The 18,458-nt window shown below is 28.8% G+C and overlaps 1 protein-coding gene across 1 annotated transcript; it reads right to left on the bottom strand.

The window, feature by feature from the left end:
- Positions 1 to 627: 627 nt before the first annotated feature.
- LOC113375179 (sialin-like) lies at positions 628 to 16,017 on the bottom strand. The gene is made up of 13 exons (XM_026615127.1): positions 15,767 to 16,017; positions 15,444 to 15,563; positions 11,395 to 11,590; positions 8,728 to 8,839; positions 8,386 to 8,510; positions 8,135 to 8,226; positions 7,769 to 7,932; positions 4,793 to 4,984; positions 4,440 to 4,573; positions 1,498 to 1,640; positions 1,306 to 1,426; positions 964 to 1,030; positions 628 to 803 (listed from the first exon to the last, which is right to left on the bottom strand). Exons 2-13 carry the CDS (start codon positions 15,512 to 15,514, stop codon positions 628 to 630), a joined length of 1,593 nt encoding a protein of 530 aa, XP_026470912.1. The 5' UTR covers positions 15,515 to 15,563; positions 15,767 to 16,017.
- Between the last annotated feature and the right edge of the window lie 2,441 nt (positions 16,018 to 18,458).

Here is an 18,458-nt window from a genome sequence, read left to right on the forward strand (position 1 = left end):
CCATTGAATTTGTATGAATACGTATTAGAATAATTGATTCGTTATACGGCTTTTCGCTTTACGGCCAAGTTTTGCGGAACGTATCTAGGCCGTAAAGCGAGGCCCCAGTGTATTAAGTTATGATTAAATTGAAGTAGAATTGCAATAAATTGAAATTGAAGTAGGAAATAATAAATATAGGGAATGTTAAACAACGCAAGACCACTTCATAATTGTTTTAGTTTTAGAGTTATATAGTGTCTCAACATACACTATACGAATTGAAACTAGATAACTCTTTAGTTTAACTCTAAGACATTTTTTTTACTTTATTTATGATTTTTCAATTAATGCTAGTTTAATTTGATGTGAGTGTTTTTTCTGGTGCGATACTGTATGAATATTAAAAAAATTGCTGAATGATGACACACATACCGTGTCGAAATGTATAAATAAATAGATCATTATTTATTTTTCTTTTAATTCGACGAATGGCTGCAAGTCAACATTCAAGAATATGTCCCAACGTCGAACAAAAAAATCTAAATCTTGTAAAAATATATATATATATTATAATCATAATATATATTATTGAAATTCATTTATTGAATATAATTAAAATTTCAAATATTTATATTCATAATTTTACTACATTTCTAAGCCTTCATTATAATACCCGTTGCCTGCAGCTCCACTAGTTTTACTTGCATTAGAATTAATATTGTTTGGATAATCGTCATTTTTAATACTTGTATTTGTATTAGTTAAATTTTTGGCCCATGGCTGCACTTCGCCGGATGCAAAAAACCAATATATCACAGCTCCTTAAATTATAATAATGTAGATACAGTACTACTTAAAAAAAATGAGGTGATAAGTTATTATATTAATTTTGATATTTAATACAATATTATACGTTATTAAAAATATTTTCCGCGGTAACTTTTTATTTGCGATCGGTAGTTATATAGAATATGCGCTTACCTAACAAATATATTCCACTTGAAATGTAAAATACAATTTGCCACGATGTAAGTAAATCATCTCCAACCTGAAAATTATTTAACGTTTAATATATATCTATAGTATAGTATACTGTCGTTTTATTATCAAATAAAAACTATTAGCAAATTATATTTAGTATGTAGTAGCCTTTTAGAATTGTAGTAATTGTAAGAGTAGACTCCAGTGAAAAAAACTCACCTCATGCAATCACATATTGCATGTATTTTTAATGTTCCCGAAAGAAAAAGATAATCATGTTTAATAGAAAAACGTAACATTTTAGCCTAATAAATCTAATTTCAAATTGTTCCAAAATTTCACCTTTCCATTAACAATGAAACCAGTCAATTGAGGGCTGATTATTCCTGGCAATGTTGCAAAAGTATTTGACAATCCCATCAGAACGCTAGCATATTGTGGTGCGATGTCCAAATGATTTACACTGCAAAATGATAAAATACCATTAGTAAGCCATAGTACAGCCTCTTAATCGTTTATCAGTTATTTTCAAACCTGAATCCAGACCAAGCAAAAGCGCCCAAACCCACAGCGACTGTCAGACATATCATGCTTCCAATAGGCTTCAGTATAAAACCAGCTAATAATAAAAATATTGTCTGACCAATAAATGCAGAGCAGTTGAAGTACCTACGTACCTAATTAATGAAATAATTATTTATTATTTATAACTTTCGAAACAAATTCGTTGCAAAGTAATCTCACTTTGGATACCAAGATTCGACTATGGAAAAGCATATTAATTTTGAAAACCGGCATTCTGAAAAAACGGCAGAGAGTTAACGTCAAATAGACCAAGAATATAAAAACATACGTAAAGATTAGAATTTACTGCTATAGTCAATTCATTTGAAAATAATGCTAAAATTATACATATGGTATTGGTAACTAGTCAGAATCCAGTTACACACGATAACAAAAGTTTCAGGGAATACAGAATCGACCATCAAATTAAAAGTCATTTTGATGGTATTTTTGAAAAACAAAACATCATATTATATACCAACTCAAATTCAAATAAATAACCATTCAAATAATTAAAATCATAAACGCATTATAAAAGGATATTTGATTAAATCTTATACCTTCTGGCCCAATTCCTGTTATTAACTCTACGTAGGGTAAGTTATTGTAATCGTCCAAAAATCTAAATTGAAAATTTTTACATTTCTTCACATTTTGAAGGTTCTGAACATTTTGCCATAACTCAGAAAAAATGGATGTGTATGTATGTATGTATGGATACAATTCTTCGTCCACGTTTTCGGGCGCACGGATCAACCGTTTGAATGGTTCAAAAAACATTCGATTTCTATTGATAGGGAGATTGCTGATTAATTTTTGGCATAGACAGGTCCAGCCGTTTCGGAGATACGGAGCAAGGAGTGCAGAAAACAGAAATCGAGTCTTTGAGAGAACGGTGCATCCTATTTGAATGATCTAAGAAACATTCAATTCGTAATGACGAGGAGAATTGGTGATTAGTTTTTGGTCCAGCCGTTTCGGAGATGTACAAAAAATGGCAGTTTTTGAGAGAACTAAGCATCCGATTTGAATGATTCAAAAAACTGTCTGTTTGTTTTGACAAAATACTCGCTTTTGGAAAAAAAATTATTTCAATTTTTGCAATTTTTTTTCTCAAAAAAAGTTTTTTTTTGTATCTCGAAAAGATTTTAATTATAATTCTGGCTAAAGTTCTAAAGCTCTTATATAATTCTTATAAATATTTGACAATATTAGAGTATTTATAATAATCTATATGAAAACATTTCTCGAACATTTCGCTATGGTACGGGAAGTTCTACCAATTTGCCTTAAGGCACGATGCCATACACAACTAGTTATCTGTGTAACCGCAAATTATATTCATGAAGTAGCTTAGTTTCTGAATTCCGAAAATCAAAAGCGTATAATGAACAAATATTTGAATATATATTTTCTATTCTGGCCCAATTTCTTTTATCATCTTCCTAATAGTCCTGATGCCATATTTCTGCTCTTTTCAAGCAAAATAAAACGATGAATGGTGACTCTTTATTTGAAGCAAGTTAATTGTCACCGCTTAAAATTGTATACACTTAAAATAATAATGTAAAGATACTAGTTTTAAAGATTACTGCTTGAAATTGTATCCAATTAAAGCTGCTAAGTATGTTATTGCAACCAAATTGATATGAGATTTCGAATTGATTAATATTACATTTATATCCAACATTCAGGGCCGGATTTAGAAATTTGGCGCCCCGGGGCAATGACAAAAATGCCGCCCCATCCCTAAAATTTTACAAACTTTGGAACTTTTTTTTAAAGCAATCGCGCTGCTTCAGCTACGAGGGAGAAAATATAGAAGCGCGTAAGCGCCGCGTTGCAGTCTAACGGATAAACAATGTTACAGAACTTATATAAATGTAAACAAAATTTATACTTATGATCACTTTTGTCCGCCAAATGTTTCTTTTTCAATTTTTTTTATTGGATCACAAAACCGCTAAACCTGCCCTCCACAAATTTAAGCAGTTATTTATTCTGTAATTTATTCTTGTTTGAATGTTATTGGATGCTTTTTTCTCAACAACTGAATTATCAGTTTTGGCATTTTGGCCCGTATCTTGACAACAGTTGGACCTGCCTTGAGGTCTGTTTATCGATATGAATTGAATCATAAATCGGTTGATCCGTGCTCTCGAAATCGACTTAAATAATTAAACAATATTATATTTCTATTGATGGGGAGACGTGCTGATTAGCTTTTGGTACAGGCAATTACGTAAAATGGAAATTGAGTTTCGATATTTCTTCTCTTCTTTGCAAAAAGTTCATAATTTTCGAAAAATTTCAAAATACAAAAAATGTGTTTTAGAAGTATTTTTTTTCATTTTTCAATAAATGTTGAAGCTCTTTATAAAATGTAATTTTTAGTAAGTGATGTTTCAATAATTTGTCTCAAGGCACAATGCCATGAGTCACTAGTTTAAATTTTTTTTCGACGCTATGAGCTTGGAAGTGCACAAATACGCCATTTTAAGAGGGCTCGAGAACTGAAGAACATATTTTTCTTAAACTATCAGCTTGTTTACGGATCTTTATATTAGCCAAATTGCCAAATTTGATGACTTATTAACCAATTTGATAATTTGCGTTCGGAGAGGGAGAGGCAAGGCAAAATAATAAATTTTAGTTATCGTTTATTTCAACCTAAATTTTGCATTGCAATCATATTATGTTTTGTTAATTATATTTCTTGAAATAAAAAATGTTGTTTAAAAGGTTGATCATATTGTATAGAATTTTTTTCTCACTATCCAAATTTTGCCGCCCCCCAAAACTTGCCGCCCTAGGCAGTAGCCCCGATTGCCCCTACTGTAAATCCAGCACTGCCAACATTGTTTGTAAAAAATGTCAACGTATCACTTTCATTAATAAATTGTATTTCTTACTTGAGATGTTGTTAACCATCCTTTTACTTGGCATCTGTCGGCTAACTGTCCACTAAATTGAAGTAGAATAGCCATCGCTAAATAGGGCAAAGCAGACATAAATCCAGTCTTCTCAAGTTTGAAATTTAAAACATCTGGAAAAGATTACAAACATTAAAACTGTTTTAGAATCATTTTTATAACTTAATTACTAAAACCTGTAGGTTAGTTTTGAATTAATAAATAAATAAAAATATTACGAATGAAAATCAAATATAAAATATATATATTAGAAATTCACTTATTTCGCAATGTGATAAAATTGTACAATTTGCAATTTATACTTTTTGGATTAAAATATTATTAAATATTACCTCTAAGAAAAGAAGGCAGTTGGGTCAAGAGAGTATAAAAACCCCAATTTTCACTGAAATGGGAGGCGACTATTGCCCACACGGGTGCAGACCTTAATATGCTTTTCCATGGGGGTGGTGCTAAAGACTTTTCACGATTGCTAGCAGAAATATTGAATGTTCCCAGAGATTTCTGAATATATTCCAACTCTTCTATAAAGTGAAAAATAATAAAAGATATTTAGTATTCGTGAAATATTATTTAAAACTCACTATAAATATAAAAAGAACTAAAAAATAAAGGATGTTATTAGTATTTGCTATTTTTTAAAAACCCGATGAAATCGTTTAATTTGAGAATGCTTGAAACTTTTTAAAATTCCAGGATTCTTTTTCAACATTAAAATAAGTAAAACTTTGTGAAATTTTTTTAAACACAAAACTTTTAAAATTTTCAATGCTTTTTTTTTAAATTCCGTTAAATTTAAAAAAAGAGTGTTAAATATTTCACAATTTCGATTAATTTTTAAATTTTCAAAACTTAAAAATAAATTTCAATGAAAATATCTATTATTTGACAGTGACTAATTGAAAAATAAAAAAATGATAAAAATTTAAGGAGTCATTGATATTTAAAAATACATATATATTATAAACAATTAGAAGCCAAGAATTTTTACAGTTCACGTTTTCACAGTTTTGTTTATAAAAACTAATGAATAAACGTATATCATTATCACGTTTATCAAATGAGGCATTTACATTATAAACAAAGATATTAACGGTCAAAATGTTTAATAACACAATTGATCGACGATTTTTAATGTTAATTGAAATTCGTGATACATTTCGTTTCTGTATTGTTAAGACATAGAGATTGAAATTAAACAATAATGATTTCAGAATGTTTTAATTGTAACCAGTTTTACTTTATTAGTGTTCAAATTTTAATAGATAGTATGAATTTAGAATTTTTGGCTAGTATTTCTATATATTTATAATTCTATAGACTGTTCTCTTATTTTTAACCAACTATCCTTTAAGGTTCCAATACTATCTACGCGTTCACGATTATTTTTCAATTATCCTACTCCTAAATCTAATTCTCTCTTAAATTCGCCTATTTTACTTACATCCTCTAACTTTAACTTAATTAATAATGAAATAGATATTCACAACACTTCACCAGATCAAATAATCTTCATCTGCACAAGTTAACCTTTTTATTTTCTTTTCAAATATCTTATTTTTTTATCTTATTCTGTATATAAATATTATTGTTACATTCTGTATTATATGTAATTTTATGTTAAGTATTTTATGTTAATAACTATATATTGTAATTTTGTATATATTTTAATTGTTATTCATTATGTAAAACAATTGTATTTTTGAGTCCTCTTGGAAGAAATCTTTGGGCTATATATTTAAAAATACATAAATAAAATAAATAAATATATATAATTCACAACTAAAGGGTTAGTTTTCAACTTCCTGAAGGAAAAGTTTATGTTTTCATAAAAAAATCGATTCGCTAATTTTATATTTTCGCGACGTTTCAAGCCCTTCTGAATCGAATGAGACAAATTTGGAAAAAGCATGTGTGAGTGTGCGTGTGCGTGAGCAGATTTTTCACCGTAAATTGACGTTTTTTCAAAGACGGCTGCACCGATTTCAAAAATTTAAAAGCCATTCGATGCATCTCGATGAAGACTAGCGTTTATCAGTTTTGCGCGACAATCGGCCGAGCCGTTTCCTTGTAATTAGCAGAAAAGTGAAAAAAAAAATCGACCACGTTTTAGCCCGCAATTCTGAATCGATTTTAAAAATTCAAAACCGTTTGAAAGATTTTGGTAGGGAATCGACCTGATTAGTTTTTGGTAAAGCTCGGCCGGGCCGTTTTCTTGTAATAAAGTGTCAAAAAAATTTTTTTCGACGATTTTTATGATTTTTTTTTGATGGTAGATACCATAGTCTTATAGATCATAATAAAATATTACGGGCCTACGACATCTCGTTTTCGTAAAAAATTCGTCAGAGTTTGCAAAAATTAGTATCGTTTTTTTGGCATTTGTCAAAATTAGACCTTTAATCGACGTTTTCTTAAAAACGCCTGAACCGATTTTAGAAATTTAAAAGCAATTTGATGTATTTCAATGAGGACTATCGTTTTTCAGCTTTGTGCGACGATCTGCCGAGTCGTTTCTTTGTAATTTGAAAAAAAGTGTTAAACATTTCGTCCACATTTCTGCTCATACTATCGAATCGATTTAAAAAAAATCAAAAACTGGTCGAAAGATATTATTTGGGCATGACAATAATTAGTTTTAGGTAAAAATCTACCAAGCCGTTTCCTTGTAATTAACTGTTAAAAAAATTTAAGCCGATTTTTATGGAACTTCTTTTGGCGATATATATTATGGTTTCATCGAACTTACTGATATACTACGGCCTTATGACAAGTAGTTTAATTTTAAAAATTCATGAAAGTTTGAGAAAATGAGTAGTTTTTTTTGACGTTTGTTAAAATTAAAATTAACCGATTTACTTGGTATAACGATAAAGTTATACCTTGGTCTTAATGAACATACTAAATCATTAAAGTCCTACGAAAACTAGTTCAATTATAAAAATTATTGATTTTTAAACATTTCCTTTTATAAAATACTCCGAGTTAACGTGTTCGTTCGTTTTCAATTATGTGTAACAAATCCACTCGGATACTAATTTATAATTCACTCACATATTAATTTATTTATTTTTTATTGATTAAGTCGATTATTTACACATACCGGGAAGATCATGTAAATTGCTTCAAGGCAAAATACCAGTACCAACTAATTTAATAAAAAATGCTAAATGTAATTTATTTATATTTCTTAAAGATAAAAAACAATTTTTGTTAACATTTATTTATATTTTGTAAGGGGACATATATTTTTTAGATGAATAAAAATAGAAATATTTAAAAATTTAGAAATAAAAATATTTTTTTACCTTTACTTATGTATTTGTCATCTTCGGGTTTACCTTTGACAATTGCCCAATATAAAACAAACCACAGGACGCCAATGATACCAAAGACGTAGAATATATATTCCCAACCTATTCGGTTAGCGATCAACGCGCATACGGGCATTGAAACTACAGTACCTACATACCTAAAAACAAAGAAATATAATAAATTATAATTTATTTAATATTATAACATATTAACATGTTCATAGAAATCATAGAAGAACTCTATTAAAAAGTTTATGCCGACTACACTGATATATAAGTAATATCTTATAATCTATATAACTCATAACTAATACAAATAAAAATTATAATATTTTTTTATTAATATTATCCTTTACTTACGATCCACTGAAGGCTACAGTTGCAAGTCTGGATCTTTCCAGTGGTGGTGCCCATTTAGTCCAAACAGCATGAGCACATGGAAATGTCACACCCTGCAATAAATTATAACAATATAATTATAACAATTCTATTAAGTTTAAATTAAAACAGGAATTTGAAGAGTTAAATTTAAAAAAAGTGTTAAAAGTAATATGGTATAAGAAATCTAAAAAATATTTACAATTATAAAATCTATATTTATACTCATTTACCTCAAATATTCCCTCTAAAATGCGCACAGCAATTAATAAGTATATATTATATTTTGCTATTGCGGGAGTTACCAGTGTGAATATAGCTGTAACTAATATTCCAATAGCAAATACTCGATGACCACCTGGAATAAATTATGTGTTGATTTTGTTTTTCATATTACCTGATAATAAAGTTATTTTGATAATTGAAGAAGTGTATGAAAAGAAATGACACAAACAAGCAAAAATCTAGACGATCGTTTGTTTGAAATAGTTCTCAATAATCAATATATATATATATATATATATATATATTAATGATAATTAATTTCAAATAATTAGTTACAATATAAGTAATACCAAATTTAATAGCTAACCATCCAGCAGGCAGTTGACTAATTATGTAACCATAGAAAAAAGCCGATAGTAAAATTCCTGTAGTTTGCTTATCCCAGTCAAATTCGGGGACTATCTAAAAAATAAAATATTATATTCGAGCGTCTACAATTAGTTGTTCGTCTACAAATGATTGTAAGTCTTGGGTCTACAGTTCTACTTGTTTAAGACTCAAATACACGAATTAATAAATCCTATATAAGAGACAAATCATTATAGTAACAAGCTCATAAGGGGGCGTTCACTAATCACATGATCGATTTTTAGGGATTTTTGGACCCTCCTTCCCACCTTGGTGATACGTACTGATATTCAAAATTACCCTCTCTCTCGTTACGTAAAATTTTTCGAACAAACATTTCGATTTTCTAAAAAATTTTTTTTTTGAAAATCTAGGTAAAAAATAAATACACATGATATTTACTAGACCCCTCCTTCCTCCACGTAATTTTTCGTGATTTTTTATGAAACCCTCCTTGTCAGACCAAATTCTAAGACCAATATTTACAACAGATATATAGAGTTTTAAATGTAATTTTTTAAGCAATTAAATATCATCTGTGAACAAATATCAACTTGTTTAATTTTACATTAAATATTCGCAATTACATTACGGTTATTCAAATAGACTCTCTCGCCCTCTCTCTCTCTCTCTCTTATATATATATATATATATATATATATATATATATATATAAATTTGAATATTACAACCGCATCATTATTGAAACGTCATTAGGTTGCAAGTGCAATTGACATAGAGATAATAGAAAAAGCCATGCATACCCTTCATACTGATTTATTAGTATGCGTACTTTTAAATTTAAAACTGAATCTTGAAACTGAAAGCAATTTTAACTTAAAATTTATAAACTTTATAAACATAAAACTTTTATCTTCAAAACTTATTTTCAATATTTAACTCCGCGAAATGTATCGTTCTTTTAACTAATCGAAGGGAAAATTCTAGTTTACGCCAGAAAATCCGCTTAGATAAACGAATGCTTTCTTAACGATACAAGTCATTCTAAATTGTTTGACATCAAAATTGAAGGAAGTATGTGTGTGTATATAATCCTGCGTGTATGTGAGTCAGAATTTGACAATGTCGACTTTTTCTCAAAACCGGTGCGACGATATCACAAAAAAGAAAAAAAGGAACTAGTGGTGTATGGCATCGTGCCTTAAGGCAAATTGCTGGAACTTCCCGTACCGTAACGAAATGTTCGAGGAATATTAAATATTTTCAAATAGATTATTATAAATATTGTAACATTGTATAATATTTATAAGAATTATATAAACTGAATTGCAAAGTTAAAATTATTTGTTTAAAGTATATTAGAACTTTAGTCATAATTAAAATTAAAATCTGAAATATTTTCGATACACAAAAAAAAATTGAAAAAAAAATTTTTAGTTCTCTCAAAAACTGACATTTTTTACACATTTAGCTCTGTATCTTTGCAATGGCTGAACCTGTCTTTGCCAAAAACTAATCACCTTTTCTCCCAATCATTACAAATTGAATGTTTTTTGGATCATTCAAATCAGATGCTCCGATCTGGCAAAAACTCGATTTCTATTTTCTGCACTCTTTGCTCTGTATCTCCGTAACGGCTGGACCTGTCTTTGCAAAAACTTCAACTATCAATAGTAATCGAATGTTTTTGAACCATTCAAATCGGCTCATCCGTGCTCCCGAAATTGCGGACATACAAAACACACACACATATCCATTTTCTCTGAGGTATGCCAAAATGTTCAGAAACCTTCAAAACGAGAAAGTATACAAAAAATTTAATTTTCGATTTACGGCCCATTACTTTAACTATCCGACGGGAAGTTAATAACATCCATCTTTATAACATTGTTATAATGAGCCTAAGAAGTGGTTTAATTATAAAAACTTATTAAAGCTTGGAATAAACTCGCTTTCAGCAGATATACCTAGTATAAATATGAATATAAATATGAACCGTGTAATTTTTTCACTAAAATTTGAATAGTGCAATAAGTTCTTAAGGCGCAATACCATTTTCCATCCGAAATTGAATCAATCGTATGATTCGGATCATATCCATAAAAATCATAATCATAAAAAGCAATCTGTTTTATATAGCATATTCATGATTATTTTGTACGCGATAATTCCTGAGAAGTATATACTAATTATATATTTATAAATACTTCTTTTGATGTAAAAACTCGTAATAATTTTTGCGTTTATTGGTATATCGTAATAAAACATTATCACGCCATGTTTTTTCGTTGAGACTCTTGGTCTTCGTACACGTATTTTAAATAGTTTTTTTCTGGCAAATTCATACTCGGCATTGCAAAATTGATAGAAAATTTAAGTTTTTTGGGATTTTGATTCTTTTGAGGCGATGATACAAATTTTTGCTCTTCATTTTTAAGTTCGAGAATAAAAATATAGAACGTTAGCATATAAAAACATTCGAGAAGTAATAATCTACATGCTTGGCAGTGCCAATTGCTCTCATTTCGAATCTTGTGACAAGAAATTAAATAAGATAATGAGATCAAAGACTATAATCCTCTCAAATTCATATATTGTTATATTATTTTATCATTTTATTAATTTATATTCTTATTGTTAATACTCACGTTTACGATGGTTCCGTTCTCTAATATTTTTGTGTCATTGTTGGTCATGGCAACAACTGCTATACTAAGATTAACTCTCAATGCATATGCATTGAAGAACCCAAAAAATGCCAATATAGAAAGCAAGTAACGTCTTTGCTTCCAAAACTTCCATGTGAAAGGCGGAGGTTTCGGCGTTTCATGGTCAATGTTTTGCCTGAAGTGCAAAAATAATATCAATATCATATTACATGACTCAATAAATATTCTTGAATAGAATAAAAAACAGACATTTAATTAGTGGTGCATTAATTATATTATGATAAAGTTTGAATAGTTCAATTTTTTTTTAATTATGATATAAATTTTGTACATCTCATAAGGAGAACCAGCAGTCACTTAAGCAGTCAGAAGTGTCCGGTATGAAAGATCGTAAAAAATATCTATACAATAGTATATATTTATTTTATAGATATCATTATTATGATCATTACAACATTTTATATCAATTATTCTATAATTTAAGCATACGTATATTTTATTTTACAATCATACATTGGTCTAATTTATTTACCTAGATTTTCTCTATAATATTTTTTTATCTTAAATTTGTTTGAAAAAATTTGAATCACCTGGTCTTTTCAAAAAAGTAATTTTCAAAAATTCCTGAATTTTTTTTTAAATTTGAATTTAACTTTAATACAGTCTCAAATCTATCTTCGATACAATATACTGTAATATAGCATGAAAAATGCGAGAACCGATTACCAAAAAATAATAGTGAATTGTTATTTGATCATTGATCATTGATCATAAAAATCAAACGTCCAAGCTTGACAGTTGAATTATTAGCTAATTTTCAATTTTATATCCTTGAATAAAATATGCGGAATTCGAAATCAGATAAAGATAAAAACCATTAAGTTTTTAATCCAAATATTAGAAAGTTTCACGTTATAGTTGGAACGTTATCTTGGAGTGAATTGTATCTCTTATTATTAGTATTCTGAGAATTCTTATTGCTATATAACCCCCAAAAAATAGTATTTGAATGTGTGCGCATTATTATTTAAAAGCTCTATAAAATATCTAACAGTTTATTATCCATGTTTTAATAAAAGACTATTAAATTTCACAAACCGTTTGAGCCAATTTCCCCAAAACATGGTAATTTCATTTTTTCTCATGCGTTTTAAATAAATTACTTTACAGAAAGTAAAAACTTAATTATAATTATATTTTTAATGAACTATCTAAATATGAATTTTAATTACAAAATACATTAGTCGATGTTATTACTACAAGTATTGCAGTAAAATGCGAGACAGTATATTGACAATGAGAATTTTATGCTAATACAATATGTTCTAAAATGTAACAAATCTTTTACATTCTAGTAATTCTGTAATAATTCAGACATACATTCGTTATCAATTATACGACACATTGCAATGAGAAGTTAATTCTTTCCTGAAATCTAATAAGAACCAATTCATTTATGTCGTGCAAAAGGCTTATGAATCGGTATAAATCTTAAACAAATTAAGTGTAATCAAAAGGTGAAGCAAATCCATAATTTATAAGCTATTTAATAATAAATTTGATTTAATTCATTATTGCTCATGACATTAGTAAATAGAACATGTTCAACTACACTTTGAAGCAAAACTTATTTACTTACGAGTACACAGAAAAGCTCTACCAGAAAAAAAGTATAAATTATGTTAAAAAAGCATTATCATTATTAATTAAAACAACAATGTCGGTTAACGCCACTGAGCGAATGTTGGAAACAGCCCTCACCACTATTGCGAGTTAGAGCATTTTTCATATTAATTGTACAAGAATTAGAGAATTTTCATATTAATTGTACAAAAATCTAATTTAATAAAATAACAGATATGTAAAGAAATCTAAGGTGCCGACAGTTTGAATGCAAAGATCATTCCTTTTACAAAGAACGTATCTAACTTTTGTTTTTTATTTTGTCAAAACTTTAGAGCATTTTCCTACAATTTTCTATCATTTACAAGAAAAATGTCTGTTACTAATGGACAGACTAGAAATCAAAGTCGGGATGATATTTCTGAAAACTTTGATATAATTAATCGACGTTCAATTTCAAAAATTAGTTTGATAATATAATAAGCAATAAATTCTATTAAATTGAATACGTTGTAGTTGAAATCTTTTTAATAAAAATTATCACAGTATTAAAGATGAGTTTACTAAACGTATTATTAACATTCCAAGGAAGAAGTTTTTGTCTTCGCAAGAAAATCCAATTTGATAATGTTATGTTTTCTCGATGTTTAAAGTGGAATTGAATGAGACAAAATGTAACTAGTGGTGTATGGCATCGTGCCTTGAGGCAAATTGCTGGTACTTCCCGTACCGTAACAAAATGTTCGAGGAATATGAAATGTTTTCAAATAGATTATTATTTATAAGAATTATAAAAACTGAATTGTAAAGTTAAAATTATTTGTTTAAAGTATGTGAGTGAGCTTTAAGACTTTAGCCAGAATTAAAATTGAAATCTCAATTATTTTCGATATACAAAACAAACAAAAAACACAAGCAGAAAGTTTTTTGAATCATTCAATTCGGATGCTTATTTCTTTTTGAACTGCCATTTTTTGTACATTTAGCTCTGTATCTCCGAAATGGCTGAGCCTGCCTATTATAATAACCAATTCTCCCAATCATAACTAATTGAATGTTTTTTAGATCATTCAAATCGGATGCTCTGTTCGTAACGGCTGGACCTGCCTTTGCCAAAAACTAATCAGCACATCTCTTATCGAATCCTTATTAATAGGAATCGATGTTTTTTGAACCAAAAAATGCTGATATGCAAAATACACACACATCCATTTTTTCTGAGATATGCCAAAATGTTCAGAAACCTTCAAAACGTAGAAAAAAGCAAAAAAATTTATTTTCAATTTTAGACCCATTGCTATACTACCCTACGGGAAGTTAAAAAAATACATGTGTGTGTATGTTAGCCGATTTTTGACCTTTTGTCGCGTTTTCTCTAAAACGACTACACCGATTTTTTAAATTTAATTCTCGATGTAACTCGACAAGGACTTGCTTTGATCAGTTGTCTGACTATACAAAAATGCTAAATCGATTTTGAAAATTCAAAAACTATTTAGAACTATTAAGAAAGATATCATTTGGAAATCGCGCTGATAAGTTTTTGGCAAAGATCGGCCAGACCGTTTCTTGGTAATTTTCTATGATTTTAATGAATCTTTGTATGGCGATATAAAGATTCTGGTCTTTATGAGTACTAAAATAATATAGTCCTACTGAAAGCGGTTTAATTATAAAAATTAATTAATATCTGAATTAATTGGTCGATTTTGTTTTTAAATTGAATAATATGCAGTAATTTCTCAAAATGTGACCTTCTGCAGCAACTTGGTATATTTATAAATAATTCCTAAATTAATATAATGATTTTCTATTAATCAAATCGATAATTTCATGCAACTTGTCGTAAGGCAAAATGCCACTTACATCTAGTATTAAAATGCATTCAATTAGTTATCATTAGCAAATATCACTGAGCAATAAAATCTAGAAAATCATTCCCAATTTGTAATGGTAAAGCATTGTTAAATAATATCAGATATCGCAAAGAAATTATAATTTACAGTGCTATAATAGTGTTTAATACATTCCGATCATAAGTTATTTGTACTGATATCGACAATAAAATTATTGGACTGCATTTTCGGCATTGGATCAAGTGTAAAATTAATTTCAGAAAGCAGAATATTTATTAAATCACAAATTCCAATTGTAAAGCACGTCTATCAATATGTAATTGTAAACAAATCGTAATTAGCACAATAGCACATATTATCAGAAAATGACCATAATTATTCGTAACAATAATGTTTTAAAAACAATTTTCAACAATGAATATTTGTAGCTAAATGAATAATCTAAATGATTCGGTTGTCTTATGTAATTAATTTTTAAATATAAATGCTTAAATCTTAATTTTATACATGTATGGAAGTATTTTTTGTGTAATTTATAAATTCAATTACCTGTCATTGATATTTAATTCCGTTGCATCATAATTATTCGTATTCCTTTTTATCACTTCGTTTTCACTCATGATTTATTGCTTTCACTCGATGAATTTGATACTATTTATTTTTTGAAAACTACAATATTTATAAAATATTATATATATATAATATTATATATATATATATATATATATATATACATATAAGTATTTACATGTGTGTACGTGTAGAGCGTGTGAAACTATTGATATGAGATATAAAATATGCACTTTTGAAGTGATGCACTTGTGAAGTATTATCTATTTACGCATTTGATATTTTATTGACAAAACCTTTACCTTAATTTTGATTTTATGTCTTTTTCATAAAACCTGATCGAATCGTAAATAAAATCTAGTAAAACATTATCAAATGAGATCGACCAAAATGAAATTAGCAACTAAAGTAATTTAGCAACGATCGCCTTAATTCGTGGCGGTCGTCGAATCAATGAGTGTTTAACGCTTCCCACTCGACAGGATTTCTTTATTTACGATTCAATATGTTGATAAACTCAAATTGCTCATTATAAACAGTATGGTGACTCTCACGCCAACTGTGTGATACTAACCAACCGTAAGCGTCCGTGAGATCCATGGCATTTACGTTTCCACGTGTTCCGCCGCTCGGCCGTCGTTAGCGGCGCACGCCGAATACAGATCTCAAGTACTACGGACAATTTAATCATTTTTTTGCATAAATTATTACGTAATAATAGCAGATGCTAAAATTGACATTATTCTCTATTGAAAATTATCACGACATCAACGACAAACTACTTCCTTGTTATTAGATCAATTACCTGAATAAATCACCTTTAGATTTGCGTGCGTTTAAATCGGTACTTTTCTCGCGATTAGATTAGGAACTAGTTGTGAGTGAAATTTTGCCTTACAACTAGTGTCCCTAAACTTGCATTGAAGCAAGTTTTTTAATTTTAACTATCCGTAGGGTAAATTATTGTAATCGTCCAAAAATTGAAAATAACTATTGGTGTATGGCATCGTGCCTTAAGACAAATAGCTGAAACTGCCCGTACCAAAATTATAAATTCGAGGGGAAAAAATCAGTAATCAATAAAAATTGATCAATGATTTACAACAATTGTCTTATACATTTTCAAATAGATAATTAGAATCACTATATATTTTATCATAAAATATGACAGAAAATATTGAGAAAGTTTACATTAGCAGGAGGTGAATGAATGAATCCATCTGAGGATATACTTCTTACGATTAGAAGAACGCATTTGAAATATATACATTTTGAAACTGAATTGTAAATTTAAAATTCATATTTAAAGTTTAAAACTTTGTATATTTTTGAAAATTTTGAATATTTTTTTTCGGAAAATTTTGACAAATTTTGACAAAATTGTAACAAAAAAATTAGTACTCATTTTTAGAAATTTTATCAAATAGCTGATAATTTTATGTGCATAAGTCTCATATTTATTTTTGACCACCACATATCATTTTTTCCTCTGTATCTCCGAAACCGCTAGACCTGCCTTGTCAAAAATTTCATCAATTATCCATTTCGTCATTACAAGCAAAATGTTTTTTGAATCATTCAATTACCGTTTTTGGCACTTTTTGCCCCATATCTCCGAAACGGTTAAACCTGTCTTCACTAAATCTAATCAGCACGTCTTCTTATCAATGGGAATCGAAAGTTTTTTGAACCATTCAAATCGGATGATTTGTGCGCCCAAAATCGTGGACGAAAAATTGTATCTAAACATACATACATACTATACACACACACACATACATCAATTTTTTCTGAAGTGTGCTAAAATGTTCAGAAATCTTTGAAACGTAAAGATATACAAAAATTTTTATTTTCGATTTTTAGCGATTACTATAACTTACCCTATGGGAAGTTAAAAATTTTTGCATACCTTTACGTCAGAAAAAGATGATGTGGTGTGTATATGTATGATGTGTGGATACAATTTTTCGTCGACAGTTTTGGGAGAACCGCTCAACCGATTTGGATGATTCAAAAAGCATACGATTCCCACTTATTATTAGGTCCAATCGTTTCAAAGACACGGAGCAAAAAGTGCAGAGAATATAAATTAAGTTTTTGAGAGAACGGAGTATCCGATTTAAATGATTCAAAAAACATTCCATTTCTAATCATGGGGAAGAATGATGATTAGTTTTTGGCAAAGACAGGTCCATCCATTTATACGATATGAGCTCAAAAAATTAAAGTTTTTGAGAGAACGAAGCATTCGATTTAAATGATTCAAAAACATTTTGTTTGTGTTGACGGTGTGAAGAAATAATTCGTTTTTGGGTAAAGCAAAGCAAAATTTTGATTTTAAAATTTCATTTTTTTTAAATTTCCAAAAAAAAAGTTTTTAGAATATCGAAAATGATAAGAGAAATATGAGATGATATCTTTCATTCTAATACCGCTTTATAAAGTTTTGTTCATTTATTTTTCATATAAATAATATAAAACATTCATAAGCTCTTATATTTTGTCTATGAAATACAAATAATAAAAGTTACAGTATTTATAACAATCTATTTGAAAACATTAAATAATGGTGCCATAAGGTACCATGCATTACTAGATTTTATTTGTTTACATGCCCTATAAGCTGCTTGTTGCAGACTTAATGTTTTATGAGAGGCAACCCATCGGTTTCCCTACGTGTGGCGTTTTAATATAAGCTCTTACGTCTAATAGTCATATGATTGAATGTTGCAGCTACCCACCATAGACGATTTCCACTTGAAATTATATTGGGATCTATAACCTCAAGTGGAAATTTGACATCAAAGTTGCCTGATGTTGGACTTTGGCGGTAACGGAAATTGAACCAGCGAACCCGGGACTAAATGGTGCTGCAAGCCCACATTCGAACCGATATCGCCACCGCCCAAACGATCTTTCTAAAAACTAATCAGCACGATTCTAACCTTTCGTACGATACGATTCATACCTTCAATCTTCAAAATCGATTCATGA

The sequence above is a fragment of the Ctenocephalides felis genome, unplaced genomic scaffold (genome assembly GCF_003426905.1).
Source record: "Ctenocephalides felis isolate EL2017-DRISC unplaced genomic scaffold, ASM342690v1 CF-g0.4_SCAFFOLD_01886, whole genome shotgun sequence".
Classification (NCBI taxonomy): Eukaryota; Metazoa; Arthropoda; class Insecta; order Siphonaptera; family Pulicidae; genus Ctenocephalides; species Ctenocephalides felis.

What these genes read in the sequence shown, in the direction of transcription:
- LOC113375179 (XM_026615127.1), bottom strand. Translation starts at nt 15,514, where the DNA reads ATGAGTGAAAACGAAGTGATAAAAAGGAATACGAATAATTATGATGCA. An exon ending in GAATTAAATATCAATGACAG is followed by an intron (nt 11,591 to 15,443) that starts GTAATTGAATTT and finishes TTTGCACTTCAG; the next exon opens with GCAAAACATTGACCATGAAA. An exon ending in TTTGCTTGGTCTGGATTCAG is followed by an intron (nt 1,427 to 1,497) that starts GTTTGAAAATAA and finishes ATCATTTTGCAG; the next exon opens with TGTAAATCATTTGGACATCG.